The sequence below is a fragment of the Myxocyprinus asiaticus genome, chromosome 41 (genome assembly GCF_019703515.2).
Source record: "Myxocyprinus asiaticus isolate MX2 ecotype Aquarium Trade chromosome 41, UBuf_Myxa_2, whole genome shotgun sequence".
Classification (NCBI taxonomy): Eukaryota; Metazoa; Chordata; class Actinopteri; order Cypriniformes; family Catostomidae; genus Myxocyprinus; species Myxocyprinus asiaticus.
The window spans coordinates 27,746,368-27,764,462 of NC_059384.1; the positions used below are offsets into that span (position 1 = coordinate 27,746,368).

General features: G+C 36.0%; 1 protein-coding gene across 4 annotated transcripts in view; it reads right to left on the reverse strand.

Moving 5' to 3' along the window:
• Positions 1 to 445: 445 nt before the first annotated feature.
• The window catches only part of LOC127431964 (cullin-2-like), a 31,887-nt gene continuing 14,237 nt past the window's right edge, over positions 446 to 18,095 (reverse strand). For 3 of the 4 annotated variants that reach the window (XM_051682655.1, XM_051682657.1, XM_051682658.1), the window contains 14 exons: positions 16,288 to 16,425; positions 15,935 to 16,097; positions 15,618 to 15,742; positions 15,339 to 15,446; positions 14,762 to 14,821; positions 14,482 to 14,610; positions 12,113 to 12,199; positions 11,723 to 11,875; positions 11,498 to 11,575; positions 11,274 to 11,340; positions 9,471 to 9,673; positions 7,554 to 7,655; positions 7,346 to 7,462; positions 446 to 1,178 (listed from right to left, as the gene is read on the reverse strand). In XM_051682655.1, the coding sequence (XP_051538615.1) occupies positions 1,047 to 1,178; positions 7,346 to 7,462; positions 7,554 to 7,655; positions 9,471 to 9,673; positions 11,274 to 11,340; positions 11,498 to 11,575; positions 11,723 to 11,875; positions 12,113 to 12,199; positions 14,482 to 14,610; positions 14,762 to 14,821; positions 15,339 to 15,446; positions 15,618 to 15,742; positions 15,935 to 16,097; positions 16,288 to 16,425 (1,662 nt within the window). In that variant the 3' untranslated portion in view covers positions 446 to 1,046. The remainder of the gene's footprint in view (positions 1,179 to 7,345; positions 7,463 to 7,553; positions 7,656 to 9,470; positions 9,674 to 11,273; positions 11,341 to 11,497; positions 11,576 to 11,722; positions 11,876 to 12,112; positions 12,200 to 14,481; positions 14,611 to 14,761; positions 14,822 to 15,338; positions 15,447 to 15,617; positions 15,743 to 15,934; positions 16,098 to 16,287; positions 16,426 to 18,095) is intronic. The other variant, XM_051682659.1, reaches the window with a different exon arrangement.

Below are 18,095 nucleotides of genomic sequence, written 5' to 3' on the forward strand. Positions count from 1 at the left end.
ACTTTCGAGCACAACTGTATGCTTAAAATGATGAACACTCACATGAGATGAAGACTCCAGTCATATCTGTGGATTTTATATTCTACAAGGATGATTTTCCGAAAACACAGAATGGCAGAGGAAAGAGTCATTTGGATTGATTCAATAATATTCATCAGGAAAGCGCTACCTGATTGGTTAAAGATACTATAACCCAACCCTAACCCACCCTAACTTAACTCTAACTAACCCTATCCTAACCCTAACTTAACCCTAACATAACCCTAAAAAAATCAGGTAGCGCTTTCCTCAAAAATATGAATCACTTGGTAGCAAAATGTCATGTTCCTGTGCGATCATGTTGAGAAAGTATCTTAATGTTGACGAAATTACAAACTTTATCATTAATTACACTCTTTTTAAAATACTGTTGATGAAGTCATTCTTAAGACATTTACGAAAAAGTGTTTTTTTATTTGTTTATTTGACAAGCAGCAGAATTATGTTTGTCACCTCATATTTGTTTTAGTTTTTTACATATTCTGAAAGTAAATGCAAATATCAGTATACCGATTTTATTACAATATTTTGTTTTACTTTGATACATTAAAAAAGAATACACACAACAACTGCAATGTGAGAAAAAGAAAAGCGTGGTTGTTTTTTCAGTTGTGAAACATTTCACTTGTTTGGCTCTATGTGATGCATTTCATTCACTCGCTTTCTTCGTTTCTCATTTACGATTACGTCTAAAAATGTGTTCTCCATTTACGCTTGAGTAGTTATAGGCATTTCTCTTTTTGTGTTGACGCACTTGGCGTGGCACTGGTGATGTAAACAGCATAAAATCAGAAGGGAGGAGAGAAAGGGGCGAAGGTGGGAAGGGAAGGTTTGATGACAATCCGGCTTCTCCTAGGCCCTTTTTTACCGAAGATGGAGGCACAAAGTCCTGATTCGATCCAATGTTTAAGTGCCGGAGCCAGCCAGAGCCGAAAATAAAAGACATGTTTACCGTTGACGCTTTGCAGCGTTTTCTGTTTATTTTCTTTAATTAAATTAATATGATTTTATGCGACGTAGCTGTATTCGTCTGCAGAGCTCTGGCTTCGCTCGATGTACTGCTTGTCGATAAGAACCTCAATGCACTTCTTTATCATGCTGATACTCGGGTTGAATCTGGCTTTGGATTGGTTGATTACCTGGAAGAACAAACATACATAAACACAAACAGAATTAGGAATGTTCGGAATAGCATACTCCCATACTACTTCTGGTGTATAAAGTATGCATACTTTGACCGACTAAATATGCCAAAACCGTATAAAACATCTCACGATGTAATGTACTCATAGAATCTCTTTCTTTAACATCTCATTATTTGATCAGACTGCCACAAGTTAAGACATTTTTACACAAACTTGGATTAAAAGAACAAAAATATAACAGGATGTCACTCACTGAATTAAACATGTAATGTGATGAGGCCATGTACCATACTATTGTTTAAAAGGTTTACTGTGAGTTCGAATCCAGGGCATGCTGAATGACTCCAGCCAGGTCTCCTAAGCAACCAAAATGGCCCGGTTGCTAGGGAGGGTAGAGTCACATGGGGTAACCTCCTCACGGTTACGATTAGTGGTTCTCGCTCTCAATGGGGTGTGTGGTAAGTTGTGCATGGATCGCGGAGAGTAGCATGAGCCTCCACATGCTGTGAGTCTCTGCGGTGTCATGCACAGCGAGCCACGTGATAACATGCGCAGATTGACTGAAACTTGTCCTCCGCCACCCGGATTGAGGTAACCGTGCCACCATGAGGACCTACTAAGTAGTGGGTTTACTGTCACATACTGCAGTTTCACATACAGTACCATAAAAAAAATACAAGACAAAATACAGTATATACGCTGTGCAGTTTGCAGTAAATGTAGCATATTACTATTAAAAAAGTTCCATACTGCATACTTTTTCACATACTATTATTACTACTATTACTATACAAAAACGTAGGCAGTTTACAGTATATACTGATCCATGTGAAATACATCATGTAGCATACTAGCATTTGAAACGTTTATCATTCCATATTGCATGCTTTTTCACATACTATTTTTAAAAAAATTACAATTTAGGCAGTATACAATATATGGTGTGCAGTAATTAGTAAAAGTAGCACACTAGCATTTAAAACATTTATCATTCCATATTGCTTACTTTTTCAGAATTGTTTTTTTAAAGACATTGTACAGTAAATACCTTGCAGCATGAAGTAAATGTATCCTACTAGTATTTGAAATGTTTAGCATTTCACTTTGCTTCCTTTCACATACTATTACTGTATACTGTTCAGTATGAAATAAACATAGCATCCTAGCATTTGAAACGTTTATCGTTCCATATTGCAGACATTTCAAATTCTATTTTTTTAAATAGTAGGCAGTATACAATATATGCTGTTCAATCTGAAGTAAATGTAGCACACTATCATTTAAAATGTTTATTATACTATATTGCATACTTTTTTTCACAGATTTTTTTTTAAAGTAGGCATTGTACAGTATATACTGTGCAGTATGAAATAAATGTAGCATACTAGTATTTGAAACGTTTATCGTTCCATATTTCAGACTTTTTCCAAATACTATTTTTTTTTAAATAGCAGAGTGTACAATGTATGCTGTGCAGTAAGAAGTAAATATAGCACACTCACATTTAAAACGTTTATCGTTCCTAACTGCATATGTTTACCAGTACTATTTAAAAAAAAAATAGAAGGTAGTATACAGTATATGCTGTTCATTATTAAGTAAATATAGCATATAGCATTTGCAATGTTTAGCATTCCACTTTGCATACTTTTTAACAAACTGTGTAAAAAAACTAGACAGTATATACTGTTCAGCATTAAGTATTTGTAGCATACTAGCATTTGAAACATCGGTTCCATATTGCACACTTTTTCACATATTATTTTTAAAAAACAGTAGGCAGTTTACAGTATATGCTGTTCGTTATTAAGTAAATGTAGCACACTAGCATTTAAAAATGTTTATCATTCCATATTGCATTCTTTTTCACATACTATTTATTAAAGTAGGCATTGTACAGTATATACTGTGCAGTATGAAGTAAATGTAGCATACTAGTATTTGACATGTTTAGCGTTCCACTTTGCTTTCTTTGTCATATACTATATTTTAATAGAAGGCAAAGAACATTACACTGTTCAGCATGAAATAAATGTAGCATATGAGCATTTGAAACGTGTCTCGTTCCATATTGCATTCTTTTTCACATACTATCTTTAAAAGAATTGTAGGCAGTATACAATATATGCTGTGCAGTAAGAAGTAAATATAGCACACTAGCATTTCAAAGGTTTATTGTTCCTAACTGCATATGTTTTCCAGTACTATTTAAAAAAAAAAAAAAAAAAGAAGGCAGTATACAGTATATGCTGTTCATTATGAAGTAAATATAGCATACTAGCATTTGCAATGTTTAGCATTCCACTTTGCATACTTTTTCACATAATATTTTTTTTAAAGTAGGCATTATCCAGTAAATACTGTGCAGTATGAAGTAAATGTAGCATACTAGTATTTGAAATGTTAAACGTTCCACTTTGCTTCCTTTTTCACATACTATTTTTTTAATAGAAGGCATTATCCAGTAAATACTGCTCAGCAAGAAATAAATGTAGCACACTAGCATTGAAACATTTATCATTCCATATCGCATCCTTTTTCACAAACTATTATTTTTTTTTAAATAGTCTGCATTGTACAATATCTGCTGCACAGTATGAAGTGCGCAGTATGAAGTGCGCAGTATCCTATATCCCATTCCAAACCGCCTTCTGATGCAGGCTGTGTGATTTTAAAGTACGAAATTTGATTATATGTCATTACAGGAATGTTCTTGAGATTTGACAAGAACTGTCCCAGAAAAGAAGGATTTTATATTTTTCCTGCAAAGCTTCACAAAAGATTAAAGTTGCGGACATGCATACATATTTTCAGCATCAAGACATTATTGAAATGTAGAATCCATATTTCTGCAGCAAGAGGAGCCTACTAGAAGCCGTTTTTTGCAGCAAATGAGGATGAATTATTATTTAATAAACTTATAAACTGAAAGGTTTAGTGCTGCCATCACAATGAGCTGTATTCTGGCTGGAGATGTGTTTATCTCTGATACTGTTTGTTCCAAAGCAAGCAAAGATAGCAATGAAAACCACATGGACTAACAGAGCACAACTGCAAACATCAACAGGCCCAGTGCACTTCATAACTCTCTGCATATGGACACCAGCTGTATAGTTGCATTATTAAACTGTAGGAATATCTGTGGTTGCTGATGCTTGAGAATAAATTGACAGTCCGTTAAGCAAATCTATTACCTAGTCCATTATGAACATGCTCCTCTAGCATGTTAACAGATCTCTGATATATACTTTGCTGTGTGTCATGCCAAAGTACACTGAAAACAATGCTTTGAATTTACATGATTTAATAATGTACATCGGTTCCACATGAATCAATTAAGTTTACATCAGCATATTTTTTTCCTTTTAGTTTAGCTCATTAATTCTTTGTCAGAAAACAATTTGTTCACATAATTTCAACATAATGGAATAAAGTTATTTTTAAATGACCCAATTAAGTAACCTCAAAGTGATTTTATAAGTGTTCATAACTCAGTTTTTCATAATATTTTTTTGTGTCACATTACTGATTTATGTTGCAAGGTTATGCTAGTTAGCTCAATTTTAGTTAGCAATAGCTTACATTAGCTTGCTAAATGCTAAGTACCGTCCTCAACCTAAGCAAAAGCTCTACTGTTCACCAAAATAGAGCACAACAGTCTGGTTCCGGAAGTAAAAATGCCATTTATTAATCCCATAGATGAATTGATTTTCAAAGATAATTTATAAACCTTTAAAGACAGACTTACCGTGAGCTCCGAGGTTGTTCATTGATGGTATATGCTTCAGTTGAAGCCATCCGTCTGCGTTATTTCAACTTCGTTGTTTAAAAATCATGTTTGATAGCGGAATTCACGGTAAACAACTACATTACCCATGGTGCAGTGGAGAAAAATCCACTAATCAGAGAACCGCGGTCAACGAAACCCGCAAAAAGTGCTTCGGAGCAACCGCGCGCTCCCATGATGCACTGTAAATTATGTAATCGAGTCAATCTCCCTTCACTCTTAATCTACTTATATATTTGTACATATTGGGATATTTTGCAATAAAATATATTGCTTCTACACTTAGAATCAACAACCTAAAATCAATCGTTTTATATATTCCCATTGTTTTTTATTCAATGACATCATTCGCATTGCTTAATGGGACTGTAGTCCCATGAAAGATGGTAAGTACACAACCTTGTACCTTTGTCTTTATGTTCGATTTTCAAATACTTTTTTGCCTCAAAACAAAGTTTGTGATGTTGTGATTCTCCTCGGAGCTGGTTGGTTTCGTTCATGGTTTAAAAACTCTTTTATAAAGGATTTTTTTAAAAGTCTATGGAAGAAATGAATGGGGAAAATACTTCCGGAACCCAGACAGCTGAAAAAGTGGGAGGGCACTGTTGCGCTCTATAATAACCCAGCGCAACAGAATCGGTTCTTACCCAAAAAATAACAACATTAAACACTATTAAGTGCCCCTCCTCTACCATCTCACAGGACCTGAAGTGGGAGACACACACTGACTCCATTGTGAAAAAAGCCCAGCAGAGGTTGTACTTCCTTCGCCACTTGAGGTAGTTCAACCTGCCACAGGCACTGCTGATACAGTTCTACTCAGCAGTCATTGAGTCTGTCCTCTGCACTTCAATAACTGTCTGGTTTGGTTCAGGTACAAAATCAGACATCAGAAGACTACAAAGGACAGTTCGGACTGCTGAGAGGATTATTGGTTGCCCCCTGCCCTCCCTCAAGAACTGTACACTTCCAGAGTGAGGAAAAGGGCTGGAAAAATCACTCTGGACCCCACTCACCCAGCCCACTACCTCTTTGAATTGTTGCCTTCTGTCCAGCGCTACAGAGCTCTGAGCACCAGAACCGTCAGGCACAGAAACATGTTTTTCCCCTCAGGCTATCCATCTCATGAACAGTTAAAATTGCCCCCTTGAGCAATAATTATGTGCAATACACAGCTTAGTCTATTTATATTTATCCAACATACCCTACCTCTTCTGCCATACATTCCCTTGCTTCTGTATATAACAGATTTGTATTTGTACATACGTGTGTGTGTGTGTGTATATATATATATATATATATATATATATATATATATATATATATATATATATATATATATATATATTATTTTTTTACTTATTATGTATTTCTATATATACTTATATTTTCTATTCGCTTTTTTTATTATTATCTCTGTCTTGTTGTTGTATTGTTTGTGCACTGGCAGCTTCTGTCACCAAGACAAATTCCTTGTATGTGTAGACATACTTGGCAATAAAGCTCATTTTGATTCTGATTACTTGTATTTGTGGTGTTCTCCACAACTGATGCTCTGTGCACTTACTCTGACCTCTGCATCAGGTTCCATACTACTGCACACCCTGTATTCTGTCATTCAACTTATATCTTTATTTATATAACTATACCTTTATATATTTCTGAGGTCTTGCAGACACAAATGAGAATTAGAATTGGAAACATTCAAATTTTAAAGGATCAGTAATGAAAAAAACTACAATTCTGTCATCATTAACTCTTAACATCAACTCAACTGCATGTTTTTCCAAACCCGTATTACATTCTCTCTTTTGTGGAACACAAAATGTGATTTTTTTTTTAAGATTATACTGTGCGCTCTTTTCCATATGATGAAACTGAACAATTAAGGAACAAGTCTTTCAAGCTGCAAAATGACAAAAAGCATCTTAAAAGTATTATAAAAGTAGTTCATTTGCACTATATTCCAAGTCTTCAGAAGGCGCTCGATAGCTTTTTGTGAGAAACAGACCAAAATTGAAGTTGTTCACTGATAATCCTCCCATGCTGAAGCTCTGAAATGTACTACAAAAATGTTGCGATGGTGCCATTTGGCTCTCATGTGTCTCGTGACCAGACGTCATTGGCTCTTTGATTTGAGAGCCACAGCAGACAGGAAGATATTCAGTGAATAACGACTAATTTATATAGACTACTTTATGAAACATTCACTTTCATTATATGAAAAAGAGTGGCCAGGATAATCTTCAAAATCTCTCCTTTTGTGTTCCATGGAAGAAAGTCATACGGGTTTGGAACAACATGAGGGCGAGTTAATAATGGCAGGATTTTGGGGTGAACTATCCTTTTAACAAACAAAATTATGTAATCTCACCTCCTGTATGAGGGCATTGTGTCTCAAGACTTTCCTTGCTTTCATGATCCGCACTATAGCAGCCTGCAAATACATTTTCCGGTCTTCATCCACGGCACTCCTCGTCTGTTCCATTTCCTGCGTCCACAAATAACATCATAGGCTTTATGTCATCAAACATCTTCAGTGTATTTCCAAAGAGCCTAAATGAAAATTATGATCTTAGTACCTGTGGTGTGTCCTTCTGCATTGATGTTGTGATCTTGAACTTTGTTCGTTTACTGGTGAAACTCATAAATAAGGAAAATGTGGATTCGGGCTCGATTTCCTCCTGGAGGCAAAGAGAAAAGTGTGAGTGTATTTGTAGTAAATCACATGTGCAATTAATAGTTATAAAGAACATTTATAAAAATGGACAGCTTTAAAAGTCATGTAAAACAGCTGATATACATACACACCTGTTACTGCACATTAAATGAATTGTATATTAATGTGCCAACTGTAATCACAGTGATATAAAATCCACTTATCACATTATTTTAAGATTAAAAAGTAAAGCATACAGTTGAAGCCGATGTGTGTAATTATTTTTGCTGTTAAAAGTTTCTCTCGTATCCCAGCTTAATATGCAGTCAGTAAACCATTTATAAGTGTAACACTGTGGTTTTCCACTTTGCATTGTTTCTAACAACAGCCTTACAATTATTTAGCCATGGTTGCTTTAATGAACCTTTAAGTTCTGAAGGTGTTTTTAAAGATTTCCTGTTTTAGTGGCATGCCAAAAAACCAAAGAGGGTCAACTGTTTAACAGGATTGTCAAGAAAACTTAAAAAAACAATTTAATGATATAGATTTAAGATAAATTCTGAGAAACTGCTGAAAAATGCCAAAGAAAAACTTGAGTCAAAAATATACTTTTTTAAAAATAATTTTTCTGATTTGACATAAAACTCAGAAAAACCGTTCCCAATCATGTCAACTATAACTGAGTATAATTTTGTGTTGATACGACAAAGCAATCAAAGTTATAGCATTACAAAAATAATTTATCCTAGTGTCGAAAAACATCTCCAAGTGTCCAAAAGTCTCTCCAAACAAATAAAACATAATAATTGTACATAAGAACTCATTTCACATGTAAATGCAACAATTACTAAAGATATGCTCTCTTTCAAGGCACACAGGCATGAGTAACGAGATCTCAATCAGTTCCATTCTGTGTCATTTGAGTCATCATTGAGTCTGTGTCATACTTGGCTCCATCTCCTGGTAGCCATATGTAATTAGAGTGAACGATCCTCTCTGCCCATATTTGGATGACTTCCACCTCTGGTTGCAGCTATCTGAATCCTAATTCGATTGGATTAGCTTTCCATGATGCTGGACAACATACTATATCATTTCTGATGAAGTCATCTGATCCAGGAATGCCAAAGTGTTTTTATCCAGAGAGCACATAATGTGTTGTGTGCACATTGTGTTTTGTGTGGATTATCTAATGATCTATGCCTCCGATTACGTTGTGTGTGGGTTTGTTTTAACTGGAATCCCCTCATCCAAGTAATGGTATGTGATATTTTATGTTGTTTCTATTTCGTGAAGTTATAAGCGAAAACGCAGCTTATAAGCAACACCAGTGTACATGTAACGTACGTCAAAGACATATACTAAGCTCTTAATCGCTATATTTTTGTCTGTGAGAAAAAACAAATAGGCTGGTTGTATTCTACTCTTTGAGAGTTCCAACAACATATGACACATGGCTATCTGATCAGTTTGATGTTTTTACCGATTACAATGATATGTAAAGTGCAAAATTATTAATAAATTATCAAAACAGAACACTTCTGATTTGTCTGCAAATTACAAAGAACTTGTTCAGTTTTGGTCATAATGCCTTTAATGCATTGTAAAGTAGAGTTTCAAGCTTTAAAATTATACCTATTTTGAGTTGGTTTTTAAGACTGTTTGTAAGACTGTAGTTATTAGTATATTGAGATCATTATTTTTTCTTGACTTGCCTGCCACTGGGGGCCAATCCAAGCTTAAAGGGTTAACCTATTTCTATTAAAGCAAGGATCTAATATCCTGGTGATATACATCTAAGAGAACTCTTCCAGAAATATCTCCTATCCTCAAGTCTTACTTTCTCAGAGTCGTGGCTGATCATCTTGACGTCCAGTAGAGATTTAATGGTCTTCTGTAGCTCTTTCTCGTTCATCTGCGTGCTGTCCTGCAGTTCTTTGTAGCTCACGGTCTCGCTGTTGTTGAACGCCAGCAACACAGCCATCTGATAGGTGGTCACCACTGCCACATAGGGCTTGGACAGGTAGTTCATCTTTACCTCACCTGACAGAGAAGTATTTTTTACTTGGTTTGATAGATATTCTGTTATCCAATGCAAATAAATTCATTTTTAAGTGTGGCTTTTTGAGGCCACGTATATGTGACTGTATTTTGCTTGTGCTGCTGTGTTAATGGATTATTTTGGGGTATTTTGTCACAGCTCAGTGTGATAATCTGACTTTTGATGCTGAACCATATGAAGGATTTACTGTGGTAGAGCAGGAAAGCCAGGTAAGGATAATCTGACTTTCACTGCACCAGCCAACAGACTTTTTTTCTCATGTCTACTCTACCTTCAATAAATCAACATTTGTTCTAAAATTAAGCATGCAGGTGGCAGATTTAGGTACAGCAAACTGGAGGCAAATAAAGTCTAATTACTGTTAATTTATACTGCCTTCAAGTGTAATTTGGACATTTCTTATTATGACATTTAAGTTGGAAACAAAATACGGAAGAAGCCAAACTAAAACAAGCTCTTTTTTTTGTATCAGTGAATAAGTATAAGCGAACACACCTGCAGCACTTCTACAAAACATTTATGCTTTATTCATGAATGATATCTAAAAAGGGATTAATTAATTTGCAGAAAAAAAAAACACAAAGTGTCATTAGCATGAAATAAAGCACTGAAATGTAAATGTCAAATATTTTACAAATTTCAAATCATCTTTCATTTCGAAACACCCCTTTCATATTTCATTACAAAATTACTGACTCCACTAGAAGACTGCATTAATACATAGTATGATGAAAAAATAATGTGTTTAAATAATAGAATAAAAAAATTAAACATTTTATGTAAAAAAAAAAAAATTTATTTAATTAAAAACATTTAATTGTGTGGGGATTATCCTAACCTCAACATAATGTGCTTTTATACAGAACCTCACAGCACAATCCAAAATACAACATTTGAATTATTTATGTCAAAAAAAGTGCTGTGAGATTTTTCTTAAATATAGTACAATTACTATTGCTTTATTATTAGTAGTAGTATTACAGTGAATATTACATAACTATACAGTAGTGACATATTTCTATCGTACATATTTTCCATTTAAACTGAGCTTTTATTTTGGCGGAGCTTTTATTTTGAAGTTCTTTCTGTTTCTTTGTGTTTTTGACGATAGCTTCTCACCTCTGGAAAAGCAGGTTGCTACATGACCCAATGTGATTATAAAACTGCAAAAGGCTTCTATTTACAAAGTGCCTCGTGCTACAAAGTGAATTAGAGCTCTGTTCACTGTCATCTGCTACAAACGGAGCATGCAATGTTCATAATGGTGTTTTCCATGTATGAGACAAGGAGCTCAAAAAGGTATGAGTAGCAGGTGTTGATTTATATAGTATGTGCAGTTAATTTAGATAATCAATGAATATACGGTCCAATTAATTCTATTAAGACTTTAAATCAATTGACAGCCCTATTAATTACAGCATTCCAACACTGTACAGTATTAACGATATGGATGCTCCGTGCTGATTAATGCTAATTTGATGTTTTTAGAATCAGGAAGATTGGGAACCAAGATTAGTTATGAATGCACGTAGTTTAATGACCTTTATCTGCATGATACATGTTTCTATATAGTGACTGTACCTGTACAGAGATAGTGTAGCCAGGTCAACTTCCTTCCGCTGAAGTGCTGATTATAAAACAACTCAAACTGCAGAGAAAAGACATCAGTTTAATCAGTGTCTCCTACTTTTTTAATTAATGAAAAGGGGATTTTACATGTACTACTCAGTACATGAAGGAAGCTTATGTTCTTGGGCCTAATCATGACATATTGGATTTTCAGGCATGTTGCCATGGCAGCTTACCATTTGTACACTCTTCTCTAGTTCTTGTGGGATGGCAAATGTGGAAGAGGGAACATGTGTAAGGGGCCATGCACCTGCCTGAAACACATATGTAAGAATATCAAAAATGTAAAAAAAATAAAATAAAAAATGTCCAGGTCATATTTCACTCTAAAATCAAAAGAACAAAATGAAATATATTTTTCATAGACATACAGTCGGCCTAGTAACAGCACTCACTCTCACCTGTAATACATAAATTTGAAAGCTGATGCCCAGGTCCACTACGGTCTCCTGGGTTTTGATAAAGTTGTTGAATTTGTTGTTAAGGTCAGTGCTGACACTCATATCAGTGTACATTCTGTGCAGTTTGCTTGTGAATTCATAACCACAAGCTTGCTACAAGGCAAAGGGAGGGACAAGAGAGAGAGAGAGAGAGAGAGAGAGAGAACAAGAATGAACAGTTTGCTTGGTTTCATCACACAAACCCTACATCAACTCCATCCGTGGTTACACATAATGACAAAGCTGTTGTGCTCACAGCAAGAGAACACTTGATTATGTTGGATGAGTCACATCTGTGAACTTTTACGCTGTTGTAAAGAGAGGCTGCCGTGTGAGAGAGCAGAACGCTACCTTCAGTTTGTTGATCATGGCTTCTTCGGAGTCCATGGATAATGAAAGTCCATGTATTAATCTCTTTGCAAGCATTCTGGCGTAAAACTGGGAACAAACAAGAATAAATAATAGAGCAAAACATGATGAGAGTCAATAACTTTTCACAAAAACTTGAAATTGCTCAACAAACCAAACCAAACCTGCAATCTAAAAAGATTTCAAAGGAAATAAATACAATTCTGAATGTAAAAATGAACATAAAGTACAGTGTGCTGTCCAATTTGCATACAAATTGCTTAATTGGTTCGGCTCCTTGTAATGAATCAGGATTAAACGCAAGTCAAAGGTTTGAATCAAGGACTGAATCAGCTGGGATCACTCACTCGCTCTTTGAATAGCAGCTTATCATGTTTGATTTGAAATAAGCCGGGAAACTATGGAATGATATTTGTGCCACTAGGACTTTAATTGAAATATTATTTGAAAATTAATATGCAGATTTGAATTGGCCAAGGAGTTTGATTATATAAAAATATAACTGCTATAAGTACCCCATCTTCACTAAATTTAAATCTCAAATTTTGTAACCTGAATCAGCGTTTTAAAAATTTGAATCTGAATTTTAAAATTTTGAATTGTTCAAAGTTTGAGTGGCGCAAATATAATTCCAGAAGAACAACTGTGCTATTGGGCTTGGCGATATGGCTACAAAAATTATATCTGGACATTTTTCAGCCTATCGACGATATTCGACATACAGTTATCTCGATAATTATGTATTTGTCTGAAATGACTCTAAAAGTGAAACTTAATGGCCAATTATAAAGCACATTAAAATCATAGCGACATTCACAATATTGCTTAATTTGAAGTCAGCAGCAAAATCATTGCGATTATATCATGAATATTCAATATATCGCCTAGCCCGACTGTGCTATGCAATCTTGTGCAATGTTAAAAATGCAAATGAGTAATATTTCATGATCCCGTTCCCCCTCTTCTCCCCATCATTTTCTGTCATTCATTTTACTTATATATACACACACACACACACACACACTGGCAGCCAAAAGTTTGGAATAATGTACAGATTGTTTGCTCTTATGGAAAGAAATTGGTACTTTTATTCACCAAAGTGGCATTCAGCTGATCACAATGTATAGTCAGGACATAAATAACATTAAAAATGACTATTACAATTTGAAAAAAACTTCTTAAACTACTTCAAAGAGTTCTCATCAAAAAATCCTCCACGTGCAGCAATGACAGCTTTGCAGATCCTTGGCATTCTAGCTGTCAGTTTGTCCAGATACTCAGGTGACATTTCACCCCACACTTCCTGTTGCACTTGCCATAGATGTGACTGTCTTGTCAGGCACTTCTCACGCACCTTACAGTCTAGTTGATCCCACAAAAGCTCAATTGGGTTAAGCTCCATAACACTCTTTTCCAATTATCTGTTGTCCAATGTCTGTGTTTCTTTGCCCACTCTAACCTTTTCTTTTTGTTTTTCTGTTTCAAAAGTGGCTTTTTCTTTGCAATTCTTCCCATAAGGCCTGCACCCCTGAGTCTTCTCTTTACTGTTGTACATGAAACTGGTGTTGAGCGGGTAGAATTCAATGAAGCTGTCAGCTGAGGACATGTGAGGTGTCTATTTCTCAAATCAGAGACTCTGATGTACTTATCCTCTTGTTTAGTTGTACATCTGGTCTTCCACATCTCTTTCTGTCCTTGTTAGAGCCAGTTGTCCTTTGTCTTTGAAGACTGTAGTGTACACCTTTGTATGAAATCTTCAGTTTTTGGCAATTTCAAGCATTGTATAGCCTTCATTTCTCAAAACAATGACTGACTGATGAGTTTCTAGAGAAAGCTGTTTCTTTTTTGACCTAATATTGACCTTAAGACATACCAGTCTATTGCATACTGTGGCAACTCAAAAACAAACACAAAGACAATGTTAAGCTTCATTTAACAAATCAAATATCTTTCAGCAGTGTTTGATATATTGGCAAGTGATTTTCTAGTACCAAATTAGCAATTTAGCATGATTACTCAAGGATAAGGTGTTGGTGTGATGGCTGCTGGAAATGGGGCCTGTCTAGATTTGATCAAAAATGACTTTTCAAATGGTGATGGTGCTGTTTTTTACATCAGTAATGTCCTGACTATACTTTGTGATCAGCTGAATGCTACTTTGGTGAATTAAAGTACCAATTTCTTTCCGAAACAGCAAAATCTGTACATTATTCCAAACATTTGGCCGCCAGTGTGTGTGTGTGTGTGTGTGTGTGTGTATATATATATATATATATATATATATATATATATATATATATACATAAATTAGACAAAAAGGCCAAAAATAATTTGTAGATCCTCAGTCTCACTTTCTGAAACACGTCTTTGTCGTCGATGTATTTGAAGACTGTGATGAAGCTGGTCAGTTTGTCTTCCACCTCATTCTCAGTCATTCCTTTTGCAGATTTCTTCAGCAGATTGTCACAGTACTTGGCCAGCTGTGTCATAGCAGGAAAAAACGCAGGCAGAGAAGTGTTTATGTTCTGACATCTAAGACAACCTGTGTGTGTTTGTTTTAGATGTGTACTGTTTAAGTCATCATCTCAAGCTAACGTTGCTTATAGCGTGGGATAAATAGCGATTACCCACCAGTTCGGGTGCTTTGCAGATGGATTTGGGCTCTCTGTAGTTCACTACTGAAGTCAAAGCCTGCAAGGGAAATGAGCAATAAAATTACAAACCACAGAGTTCAGTTACTATATTTTAAAACACCCACATGAACCCAAGGGCAACACATTTTGACCCACACATGCCCTCTACTGGACTGAAAGGATAACGTTTTAATTCCTAAATGAGATTTCTACATGAGATTTCTGAAGAAATATAAGTGTTTCTCGCTCAGGCAAAACTGGGTGCCATAATGTAAGGGTGTTGTGGACACACCTGCAAATAATACAGGCATCTGTTGTTAGTTATACAAGTTTAAAAAGTGCAAAAAGGATGTTAGACATCATGGACATCTTGACATCATGTCTCTCTGATTAGCAGCCTCTACATCTGTCCATTTTGAATTTCATACACTAAGAAGCATGGTGTTACCATGTAAATACCAATATGGTAATAATTCAGTACCATGTAATATATCAAAGTATCATGGTATTACCATCTGATACACCACCTATACACTTCTAAATAATTTTTAAATGAAGTTTAATTGTAATTGTACCTTATCGAGCGCACTCAGGAAGTGTTGGTCCCCATTCAATACTGTGTTAATCAACTGGACAAATTTACTGTGAACCTCTAACACAGACTCCACAAACTGGGTTGGCATCTGCAGGAGAAAGATCAGAGGTGAACAGCTTTTTTTCCCTTTAATTTTAACAACATATTGATGAGACTTAAAATGAACAGTTGACATTCATAATAGCACACATGCTGGTTTACATCACTTTTATACACTTTACTAAACGCTATTTTCATATGCATTCTTCAGGTCACTTACGTTTTCCTGAGAGAGGTTACTGGTGGCTCGGAGACCCTCATCATGTATGTGGACCTGAAGCTCCTGGATCATGTGAGGTAAGCCGCTGGACACGGCCCGCAGTAGCGTGTACATATTCGCCATGTCTGAAACCCAACAAACAATCAGAACGCATCAAACCATTATTTTAACCAAAACTGTATACTTTCAACAAAACATTTGAACACAATGTGTGGAATAGATAAGAGGTCAAGCCCTCGGTCTACATGCAAACATATATCCATAAGCCAAAAGTGAAAGTTCAGACTGAACATAAGCAGAGCCGTTAAAGTGCTGACCATCTCTCTTCTCCTGTCTTATGATATTTTGACACTCTCCATGCAGGAACTGCAGGTGGTCAGCCACCATCCTCTGCTGACATTCATGGATGACTTTGGCGTAAGAGCTGGGGTGCAGGTATTTCCGACATCTCACCTCCTCGTCTTTCAACCTGCCTAAAACCTGCAGCCACAAATCAGAGAGCATCAGCCATTAGTCAGAGTAAATTTAGCCTGATTGTGACAAACTTTAGCTGGATATCAACTAGCCACATGACGATATGTGCAAAACAAAACAGAAGCTATAATAAGTAGTCACTTTAATGTAAAAGATCATAAGTAACAGGTTATATACTATGGTTATACCATCATACCTTCTCCATATATTGGGAGCAGTTGGACTCCTGGAGTAGATTGGAGGCTTCCCGTTTGTAATACTCGCCGGTTTTCATCAAAAACGGCCCCTCAAAGATTTCCTGATAAAACTGTAATGAAGGAAAAGGGGATGCGCTCTCAACATGAGAAGCATCTTTGCTGATAAACAAACTGAAAGAACACTGAAGCTTTACTACATGGCAAACATAAAAAAGCAAGATATTTCCATTCCATTTAAAAAAATATACAGTTGAAGTTAGATGTTTACATACAATTAGGCTGAAGTCATTAAAACAAATTTTTTAACCACTCCACATATTTCATTTAGCAAACTATAGTTTTGGAAAGTCGTTTAGGACATCTACTTTGTGCATGACGTGAGTAATTTTTCCAACAATTGTTAACAGACAGACTGTTTCACTTTTAATTGACTATATCACAATTCCAGTGGGTCAGAAGTTTACATACACTAAGTTAACTGTGCCTTTAAGCAGCTTGGAAAATTCCAGAAAATGATGTCAAGTCTTTAGACAATTAGCCAATGAGCTTCTAATTGAAGGTGTACTGAATTGGAGGTGTACCTGTGGATGTATTTTAAGGCCTACCTTCAAACTCAGTGCCTCTTTGCTTGACATCATGGGAAAATATAAAGAAATCAGCAAAGACCTCATAAAAAAATTGTGGACCTCCACAAGTCTGTTTCATCCTTGGGAGCAATTTCCAAAGGCCTGAAGGTACCACGTTCATCTGTACAAACAATAGTACGCAAGTATAAACATCATGGGGCCATGCAGCCATCATACCGCTCAGGAAGGAAACGCATTCTGTCTCCTAGAAATGAACGTAGTTTGGTGCGAAAAGTGCAAATTAATCCCAGAACAGCAGCAAATGACCTTGTGAAGATGCTGGATGAAACAGGTAGACAAGTATCTATATCCACAGTAAAACGAGTCCTATATCAACATAACCTGAAAGGCTGCTCAGCAATGAAGAACCCAATGCTCCAAAACCGCCATAAAAAAGCCAGACTACAGTTTGCAAGTGCACATGGGGACAAAGATCTTACTTTTTGGAGAAATGTCCTCTGGTCTGATGAAACAAAACAAAAAAAAAAATCAAACTGTTTGGCCATAATGACCATTGCTATGTTTGGAGGTGTGAGGCTTGCAAGCCGAAGAGCACCATACCAACCATGAAGGATGGGTCTGGCAGCGTCATGTTGTGGGGGTGCTTTGCTGCAGGAGGGACTGGTGCACTTCACAAAATAGATGGCATCATGAGGAAGGAAAATTATGTGGATATACTGTATTGAAGCAGCATCTCAAGACATCAGCCAGGAAGTTAAAGCTCGGTCACAAATGGGTCTTCCAAATGGACAATGACTCCAGTATACCTCCAAAGTTGTGGCAAAATGGCTTAAGGACAACAAAGTCAAGGTATTGGAGTGGCCATCACAAAGCCCTGACCTCAGTCCGAGTAGAAAATTTGTGAGCAGAACTGAAAAAGCGTGTGCGAGCAAGCAGGCCTACAAACCTGACTCGGTTACACCAGTTCTGTCTGGAGGAATGGGCCAAAATTCCAGCAACTTATTGTGAGAAGCTTGTGGAAGGCTACCCAAAATGTTTGACCCAAGTTAAACAATTTAAAGGCAATGCTACCAAATACTAACAACATGTATGTAAACTTCTGACCCACTGGGAATGTGATGAAAGAAATAAAAGCTGAAATAAATCATTCTCTCTACTATTATTCTGACATTTCACATTCTTGAAATAAAGTAGTGATCCTAACTGACCTAAGACAGGGA